The following is a 10,438-nucleotide window of genomic DNA, read 5'->3' on the forward strand; positions in this document are numbered from 1 at the left end:
CTAAACTTCCTTCGTGCTGTTCATAGGATCACAACACTTTAGTCCTGATGGAACTTTTCTACCTAATGAAGAAGGAAGCTCGAGCCCCTGAGCTAGGTTACTGAGATCAAGTAATTTAAGTTTATTTCTTACCTTCCATGAAAAGCGCACAGATACAGGCTCCTTCCCCTGGTGGGTGGGAGGAGACCATCTTCTTTGGTCTTTTTGGTAACATCTACAGTCAAGCAGACCTTACCCAAAGGCCAGTTGTTCTTGTCTGGCACGCTCTGCATTACAGCTTTAAAAAAATTATACTTTCAATAATTCAATATCCAGACAGTAATTTTAATGTCAGAACTCTTAATGTGCCCTTCTTGGACCTGTTGTGCAGAAGCCTGAGACTGACTGGGGTTTGTTTTGGGTTTTTTTTTTTTCCTTTGGCCATTAGTTGAAGTAAGACAAAAAATGCATGAATGCAATTGTTTGGAAACAAAACATTCTGCACAGTACAACAAACCAACCCTCTCCTTAGCAGGGAAGCAAGACTACATTGCTGTCTGCACTCTGAGACAGCACCTCTGCAGCCAAGTCCATGTTCAGAACAAGCCTGTACTAACATCTAGCCTGCATGGCCCTTATGTCCCCCCAGCCCTCAACCGAAAAAAGCGCCTATAAGAGAAAGCTTGGAGAGAGGCAGTAAAAGGAATGAAAAATAGTTGGGCTTCTCTATATCTGTGGCACAAAATGAGCACCGCTGGGGACCTTGACATGAGTGGCAGAGAGAAGAGGAGCTGCCTGCCAGCCCTCACACTGCCATCCCCTTCCCCTTCCAAGTACAGGGAGAGGTTCTTCAGTGTCTGGGCTGCAGACACTCCCTGGGCCCCCACTGCCCACCTTCTCCAGGGAATGATGGCAGCCCAGCCAAAGTGTCCCGTGAGGAGCTCCTGGCCACTTTTCTGCTAGGCTAGTGAAGGTTTTATCTGAGTGCCACTGATGGTCATGAAGAATGTGAGATACCCTGTTCTCTCATGTAGCTTCAGTGTGGTCTTCCAAGTAAATACATGCCTATGTGTTGTGATCATGGCAAGAAGCGAGCATCAGCTGCTACTGAAGATTTTTCATCCCCTACTGTGGCAACAACTACACAAAGAGGACTGTCAGACTGATTAATTTTATTCTACTTGTCCTGGTGCTACTTGGGCCTGTGCTGATACTAAGGAATAAACCAGAATGGTACCATGACATATGCACTGAATTGGTTAAATAATAATGATGTCAGGCACACTTGCACTCTTAACCTTTTTAAAATCTGAAATTCAGCATTTATTTCCTTAGCCGCTTTGTCTTAACACTTCTGAGGAGACTGAAGATGAGTTTGGATTGTTCCCCCTGCTTTCAGGAGATGGTTATTCTGATATTTGGCTTATTTTTATCTTTTTGTGTAAACTGTACTTAACTCTGCAGAGAGCATCACAAACATAGCTGACACCAATGGTAAAAAAAAAAAAAAAAAAAAAAAAAAAGAGTCTGGCAGTGAAATGATATACCTGGTTCCTTACAAGCATCACTGCTTACCTCTCAGGACGGAGGACTGAACAAGCCAGAAAGCCATACCACTGCTGGCAGCACAAGGTCCTGCATCCAGATCTCAAGTTCTCCATATCACGTGAGAAGATTGGTCATCCTAAAAGAGAAGCAGCAAGAGCTTCTGCCTTAATCTATTTGTACTACTGTTTTAGACAAAATAAACTGCAGACTTCAAGTGTAAGAGTCCTTTTGTCTACAGAGAAGGGAAATGGCTGAAATAACCAGAAAGTATATGCTTACTTAAGCATATGGTCATGGTTTTAGTGGAATTTGTCCTTTCCCTGATGTAGGAATGTAGAAATGTAGAAGGTGACCAGCATGAGACAGGTTGCTGGCAATAGAGAATGGGAGTATGCTCAATCCTGTAAAACTTACTGTCTTGGGGAGAAACCTGAACATCACTATTACTCATGTTAACACAGCTTCAGAAACTGCCAAAAATTGGTAACAACAGTTGATGGCTTCTTAAAGGAAAATTGTCTGATACCACCTTCAGTGGTGCTTTTAAGCTTCTATGAGGCCAGACCAAAGTACAAATCGGAAGCACCAGAGAGTCTGACAGACTCTGAATAACGGCATACTGCAGCACACATTGCCATGAGATGTCAGAGGAATTTCCAAAAACACTGCCCCTTTTTTTCCAGATTAACCCCTTGCAAGTGGATATTGCTGTGGCAGCATAGAGGAAAAGAAATCCTGCAAGATTCAAGACCTTCAGAACACCCGTAGCACTTGTGACAAGGGGGGTGACAAAGCCTTGCTTTAGCAGAGAGCTTAGCATTTCTGCAAACTCACTTTTAAGCAAAACTGACTTGCATTAAGACAAATTTTGGAGAAAAAAAATAAATGGAATAAAGCTGCTGGTTTTAGATCACTGGAATAGCTCTGTGCATAGTAGCTAAACCCTGTTACTGTAGCGTACTTACCGGTGGGCAAGGCTGTACGTGGATGGATATGCTAGTGTAGTCCATGTGTCTGGCAGAGCATTGTAGAAGAATGCGGACTGCAGCATTTCCGTGTGAGAAAACATTAACTTCCTCTTTGTTTGGAGAACAATAAAGAGCATACTGGCATCATAAAGAATAGCTATTCTTTTAATTTCCAAAAAAGCCCCAGATTACATAGAAGAGCAACAACACTGTTAATAAAAAAGTCACTTGCCTTCAGACCAAGGTCCAGCTGTTTAAGAGACCTATAGATCTCTGAAAGGAGGAGGTTCATCCTCTCACACTCTTGAAGGCAAAGAAGGACATAGGGCCTCCGTCCATGCAGTCTTCTGCATGATTTCTGCCATGTTAAACTCCTCGGGAAGCATCTCCAGAATATCATCCAGGACATTCTTAACCTTTCCAGGCCAATATAAACTGAGCCATTAGAAATTACGGCCATCAACTCTTACTGACTCTTCTACTTTCAAGCCTGATTTCTTCTCCAGGAGAGCGCAAACATCCCATTTTCTTAGACAGATCAAAACCAGGGATGCTCCCGCACCTTTGCTGTCTCTTTGGCAACAGTATTGAGAAATTACTGCAAACCACTTAACACTTGGCACCTTCCATTTCGCTTTGCATTTTTAAGTAACACTGACCCCTCAAAGCCCACTAACACATGGTCCCTGGGCTTGGGATGACTGCTTTTACAAGGACGTACCCTGCGATTGCCTTCGTTTTTAGTCAAGCGTGCTTAGCAGTTTGTATTTCTATAGTATCAAACAGCTTCTATCTCCCCCTCCACCGCCCACAGTCCCTACTGTCTTGGGCATTAGGCAAAATACAGCGCAGGCACACGCAGACACTCGTCTCACCCCCAAAAAGAGCCTCTTTCCCGGCCTGCTCTGGAACTGAGACAGAAGACAACTGACAGACAAGTCATAACAGTACTAATGAGCAGGCACTGAAATCACAACAGTAATGCAGCTCAGTTTCCCTTTCAGCATTAGCTTTGTCAGAATGGATGATGAATGCCATATATAATTGTCCACACTCGCTAAAGGGGACGGGAACCAAACGTGAAAAGCATAAGCTCCCGCCCCAAAAATGAAGCGTCGTTTGGCTACTTGCATGCAGAGCTGTCATATTCCCTTCTGCAAAACCCCCATGATCCGATGGTGATAAGAGAAAAAAAGAGTGCCCAGAGAGAAAGGATGGAGTAAAGAAAGGGATGAAGAGTTGCAGAACAAGAGTGGCAGTCACAGGGGAATTTAATTGACTCTGGTAAAGATGAGGAGCTGAAGGCTCAGTCTCAGGTTATGCCAGTTTTTGGGGCACCTGGACATAGTTTCTCAGGTCTACACTCAGAAGGAAAGGTGCAGAACACAGGAGGGCCTGATAATGGGACTAGCTGAGATTTCTTACTATATTTTTCTTGCCTGCTTATCCTTTATTAATTTAATCTATTAAGCACAGCACCAGTGCTGTTCCATGCTCAAAACCCAGTCTTTTACATTTTTCTGGAATCAATGTGGCTGTACTAAGATATCTGGGTATCTGAGATATCTTGACTGTGAATAGAACTACAGTGCCCCAGTTAACTCCATATTAAGAGACAAAGCTTATCTTCGTAGTAGGGTTGGTCCCTTCAACCCAGCATCTGATAGCTTATAGGTATCAATGTTCTTGTTCTGCTAAACAATTTGGTACAAGAGAGGTGCTGTGGCTAAGAGACGGTCAGACAGCCTCCTTGCCCAGATTTCACCTCTTCAGACTACCAGAAAACTAAAAATCCCTGAAAACCTCCTCTGCAGCTGCTCCTGGCAAGGGAAGTCTCTTGGAGCAGCCACATGGCTCCTGTTCGGATCAAGGGCCAAGGAAGGGGAGTAGTGGGAGAGCGCTGTGCTTGGGCTGCTCTTGCTGGCATGGAGGCCCGACACATCACTGCCAGGCTGTGCTGTGAACGTGGCAGAAAGAAGCCAGGACCATGGGCTGGGAGGGACTTCCCGTGCTCGGCACAAGCAGGAAGGAGCAGGGAAGCTACCCAAAGGGGATTTATCTCACAGGCGTTGGGAACAAAGCACAGAGGTGAAGACGAGACTCACCAACTCAGCCAACCGTAACTTTTTTTAGTAAGTTAGCGTTGCTGTACTTGTTTTTAAAAGCACACAAAAAAAGCAAGATAGATTCACCCCTTGTTTCCCAGGCCATATTAAACTCAAAGTGAAAAAGAAACTGTGAGCGTAACAGGTTAGATGTTCCTCTGGTCCGAATTCCTCCCTAGTGCAGTACATTGCACAGGCTGGTGCCTTACCATCACTACTGTTAACACCCAGCTGATCTTTGCTAATCTGATGCACCTTTTTTTCCCTAGAAATGAAGTCTCTTGCTGAAATAACACTGCAGGATGTGTGCTCCACATATCATTAACAGCACTGACAACGCACCAGATAAAGAACTTTACCTTTTCCTCCGCCAGACTAGCCTGATCCCTCACCTACAGATGAATTCATGGGTTTCATTTCCAAAAGAGTTTTGAAGAGATTATCTGATGTTGCTGTCAAGTATCCCACCTCAGCATTGGGATGCAGTCCATACAGTACTGGGCTTTCAGATGGAAGCATTTCATCTATTTATTTATGGCATCCAGCATAAATCCAAATTTGGTGCCAAGAAACCTGGTGCCAGAGCCAGTTCTCCTTCAAGCTTCAGTAAAAGAATCAATAATGTTATTGAGAATGCTGTCACTACTTCTTGAAACATACTACTGCAGCTACAAAGCTTCAGAAATTTGTCTTGAGTCTACAAAAATGACTCCTATGTGTTCTGAAACAGTGGATCAGGGTTACCAAACTATTTTTAGCGCAGTTACTATCCGTGCACTTTTCTGACGTTCCCATTTTGGGCGGTGTTGAAGTACTGCTGCTGCTTCCTTTTCCTTCATGAGGATGCTCCGAGTTTATTTTAAGGACTGCCACTACCAAGGTGAGTGTATTTGAAGTACTGAATTTCTGCTTCCTCTCAGAAGACAACCAAGGATTATTATGCCGTTTTGCAGATGAGAGACACTGATACAAGAGGCACACAGGATGCCTGCGGGAGAGGCAGGACCGGAGCCGCAACTCACCTGAACCCCCATCCCAGTACCCGAGCCGCAACATTAATTCTCTCTGGTGTGTCATCAATTTGGGGCTTTGCGCAAACACGCTGTGCTCATAGTAACCTTAGAGAGGTCACGGGGAGCGACAGGTCGATGAGACAGGGAAGCACAGCGTGGCAACGGCATAGCAAATGCCAGCATGTGAGCAATTCTTAGCTTGCCGGAAACAGTGATCCCAGTCACTGATTCCACAGAAACGGTTGCCAGTTAGGGCACCCAGGAGCTGCAACAGGAAGGAAAAACATGCTGCTCTACAACATCTCTCCAAATGTAGGAGTCTTGCTCAGGGTTTTGTACTGCTGCTTTGGCCTCAATGAGATAGACCACCTCAATGGTGATTATTTTTTACAGCAGAGAAAATTAAGGTCTCAGCCAGCTCAGTATTTGAACAGGCAGGCCCTACCCCTCTCAGGACATTAAAGACAAGACTTGGGACTTTGGAGCAGGTCAAGAATTAAGCAGGTAGACAGAGATGTACTCTCAGTGGGCTGCCCTCCTACTGACGACAGGACAGAATAAAAGCTGTAGCAGTCGCGTTTGTTTTCCAGGCTCCCCCCAGCTCCTGCGCTGTAAGGACTTCACTGGATTCAAAGAGTTTCTCTGAAGTTATTGTCACAGAGCTGTCTGGGATTTAGACCACAGGTTGTTTTTGCTGAAAAATATTTCTGGCTCTAAGTGGTACTTTCCACAGGAGCTATTTCTTCCTAATGCAGGGTCCACTCCACAAAATCACAATAAAATTTAACGGCTTTTGGCATTTACAACAGTCAACAACAAGCTGCTGCTCACAATAACACCAGTAAGCACTTATTTCTGAAGTAATTTTAGTTCTGCAACCAGCCATTTACCTGCGCCTGAACCTGCACCACTAACCTTACCCACAATAAGCTATGTCTTAAGACGCCACTTTGAAGTAGTGCTGAGGTTTTGAAAAAAGCCCTGTGGTTCACCTCGAGTGGAAGATCAATTCTATCAGACAATCTGTACTTACCATTCTCTCTGCTGGCACTTAAAATGGGTTTTCTCCTATTCCTGGGAGTCATAAGCGCAGAGGGAGGCTGCGGGTTACGGGGGTTCATAGCAGGAACTCGCCACCCTTCTGTCCTTATGACAGATCCCAGATGAGGTATACCAAAGCTGGCGGATAGTGGATTATTCTAACACACCTCGTGGAATGAAGTTATAGCTAAAACAACTCACCCGCAGTGCGAAGAGGTAAAAGAGAAGGCAATCTCCCCAGTGAATACAAAGCGCCAGCCCTGATGAAAGGCATCGCCATCCTGTTTGCATTCACTTGGCTGCCAGTCAATGAATTATTTTCTGGTTTTGCTGGTAATTCGTGGGTCTAACATTTTCCAGTTACGGCAAAAAGCTCGGAAAGATATCTCTCTGTTTAAAATACCAGCAGATCCACGCTCGGGGTTGGGTCCCTAAACTTTCCAAAGGCCATACAAATAACAGTGATTCTCCTCAGGTTTCACCACCTATACTTATTTTACAATTATTTGAATGAAAGTTCAGGCTTGTGAAGGTTAATGGACTGCCTAAACTGGAGGCAGTAATTCTTTACTTATCCATAGGCTAGAGGCAGAGCCGGAGCTGGCAGGATGAGCTTCCCACCATGCCCCTGCGACCTCAGCTGTCATTTGGAGAAATCAGCCGCCGCCGAGGTCAGGAGCACAGTGGTGTTCAGCCTTTCCATCTCCATGGCAACTTCCTCTTGGGCATCTTCTTCTGAGCAGTTGCTTCCAATTGCCTTCGTCTGAGCGTGGCTCTTTGACATAGAAAACCCACTCGTCAGGGGCCGAGGAGACACCGGCAAGCTCACCTCGCTCGCAGCCCACAGGCGGGCTCCGGCCGCGTCGCAAGGGTGAAGAGAGCGCTTTCCCCAAGGTACCCAGGCTCTGCAAATGGCCCGCTCACACCTAACGTGCTAATTTTTTTTTTTTTTTTTTTTTTTAATCTCCCAAATAAGCTTTTTACCTTTGGACAGTGAAAAATAACAAGTCTGGAAAGGGCACTTGAAAAATCTCCCAGCTGTTTTTAGCAAATTGTGTACAATCAGTTCTCTAAAGTGACTAGTTCATCAGCTTAGGAGAAGCAGCTGGTTGGGTTTTTTAATTTTGATATATATCTCTCTCTCTCTACACACACATATACCTATATATACATACACATTTTATGTAAATGTATATGAAAATAGATTAAAGTAGTTTCCATGCAAGGCTTTTTAGAAGTAAAGTTAAAGCAACATTTTCTTTTTGTATCCTCAAAAATTCTAACATTTGTTTCTGACTGCAAGCAACTTTGGCAATCTTGCACCTTGGGCTCATGGATGCTCCACGTACACTGCTGTCTGGGACCAAAACTCAATAGTGAAATTTGAACAACCCAGTATCTATTAGCTGGTGATAATCTGACAAAGCTACAGAAACAGATGTGTGAGAGGGTGGTGGAAAATGAGAAACAATTTTACAAACTGTTTTCCCTATTTTGGGAACAGGAGAATGCAAGGAAACGTATAACATTTCCATTCTGTTATTTTTCAGGAGAAGAAAACATACAAACAGTAAACGTTAAGTTTTGAGGATAATGTCGTTCTGGACTGCTGTCTATCAGTTAGGTTGGTTAAAGTGCAGTTCCATAAAAGATACCTTCCTGTGCCCACCCAGACCTTTCTAAATGGCGGCATCTTAAAGAAGAATATTCTGTTGTTAGGTAAATGGAAACCTACATGTACTATCCCTTAATGTCATTAAGCTGGCTATACAAGCAGCATTACAACACACTGAATTCGAGTTGCCGAGGAAGGGTGCTCGCAGAAGTCTTTAAACAAGCAATATGCCAAGTCACAAACCCTTGCAGACAAAATCTGCTCATGATGAATCATTGTACTCATTACAAGTTGGACAATTTATTCCCCCACAGCCAGACAAGACCTTGCTACAGGGTGGGCTGCATGGATGAGAAAGCCTGTGGTCTTCTCCCCAAGGTTGCAGTTCTGAAAGATGACTTTCTTTTAGGTTGAACATACTACATACATGTTCAAGAGATTTAGCATATATGAAAGTTCTTACCACAGGTGGGCTGATGAATTCTTGCAGATATATACAGCAGCACCTGTGGTCCCAGACATCGGTGATGTGGCCACTGTACATGATCTCACCAAAGAGGTAACACAAGTCTTCCCATGGAACCTACCTGGGGGAACAGAATGCATCACTGAATAAAACAAGTCAGCTTCCTAAAGGACAAACCAAAGTTGCTCAGAATAAAGGCTGTTAAGAGAAATTCAAATACTTCTTTTCAGAAAGCTTTGTGGTTATATATTTGCTTTGCTGTGTTTTGTTTGTTTAGCACATAACTACAATGAAACACAGATTTCTTTTATTTCAATCCAGCGAGACGTATCTATAGGTATCTGAGTAAAAATAGCAAGTTCGTGACTAAAATTCAGTAACGCTGTAAAGTGTATCATCTGAGCCTTACATCATGTTTTCTACCTTATCCCTTATAAAAAGCTTTTAAGAGAAAAGTACATTTTCAAAACACCGCATGATATAAGAGAATATAACTCATTAACAAGTGCATGTATTTTCCCATACAGATCTTTAAAAACGTAATCCTCATGAGTGACAGGAAGGTAACCTACTGTGCCTTTCTTAGAGGAGAAATAAAAAACTTGTATCTGATTGCAGTCTTTTATATCGCCTCACTAGGAAACACTCAGCAACTGAAATTCTACATTATTTGAATTTGGGAGGTATTCAAGAACTTCGTTAAAAACTGAAGTAATATTAATCCTATTACTACCATATCATGTAAGCATTATGTTTATTGTAGAACTCTAGTCATAATGCCACTGTTAGAGCATGTGATTAGCAGTGGTAACATATTTTATTCAAGGAACTACTGTCTTTCTCTTTTATTTGGCTTCACAGAGTTTGAAGCTGCCTTTTGCTACCCTTTGGTTTGCAAAATATGCCGGTTTGTGATGAAGCCTTTTCAGACAGGAACCTTTATGCCCTTGGGGGCAGTATTTGCCTCCCAACAGTTCAAGTAAAAACTTAATTATGGGCCTTAAATATTGCATGATGTGACAGAACAGAACAAGTAAAATAGCTGCAGCTATTCCAGCCTGCTTGCTACAAGTTTATTTCAATTTGAATATGTGGAACTCTAATCCATCCTTCTTTTGAACCAGTTTGAAGAGAATGAAAAAAGAAGAAAAAAAAAAAAAAGGCCACTGGAATATAATATGCGATGCTGCATGCTGGTGATGAGAACCCTGAACAAAGGATCCCTGTGAAAAATGCCAACAACTTGGATTTAGAATGAAACATTCTTGCAGTTAGAATAAACCTACTTTTCTCTTTGTTGGCAACAAATGTTTTTCTAATTTCATATATATTTATCTCAAGAAATGGCTTTTTCCTTTGTCTTTTAGAAGAGTATATCAATATTTTAACTCAGCACAAGCTCATTCAGCTGCACACTTCTGAGGCATTGATTACACTGGGATAATCAAAGCTTGTGATATAAAAGGGACGTTTTTGCTAGTGTGAGAAAACTGAGGGGTTTGCATTAGAAATATTCTGGGCTGTCAGGTTTGCACAGTTGCCATTGTACTCTATAGAAAACTGGTCTGTTGTATGCAAAAAAAACACTGAGCCATTGCTCGGTGGATGAATATGGTGAGAACGGAGCCCACATCTCCCTCACAACATTGAACGACAACTCCATGAACATGCATATGGGGATCAGAAGACGGAGGGGAAGAGCG

General features: G+C 43.1%; 1 protein-coding gene across 1 annotated transcript in view; it reads right to left on the reverse strand.

The window, feature by feature from the left end:
- Positions 1-10,438, reverse strand: part of DNAH11 (dynein, axonemal, heavy chain 11) — a gene marked incomplete at its 5' end in the record, with an annotated part of 110,610 nt that overhangs the window by 2,973 nt on the left and 97,199 nt on the right. The window contains 9 exon segments of the mRNA XM_010294342.1: positions 133-184; positions 186-277; positions 1,572-1,663; positions 2,493-2,605; positions 2,728-2,832; positions 2,834-2,905; positions 4,955-5,149; positions 5,151-5,201; positions 8,733-8,852. Of these exon segments, the coding sequence (XP_010292644.1) occupies positions 133-184; positions 186-277; positions 1,572-1,663; positions 2,493-2,605; positions 2,728-2,832; positions 2,834-2,905; positions 4,955-5,149; positions 5,151-5,201; positions 8,733-8,852 (892 nt within the window).

Source organism: Phaethon lepturus, unplaced genomic scaffold (genome assembly GCF_000687285.1).
Source record: "Phaethon lepturus isolate BGI_N335 unplaced genomic scaffold, ASM68728v1 scaffold6249, whole genome shotgun sequence".
Classification (NCBI taxonomy): Eukaryota; Metazoa; Chordata; class Aves; order Phaethontiformes; family Phaethontidae; genus Phaethon; species Phaethon lepturus.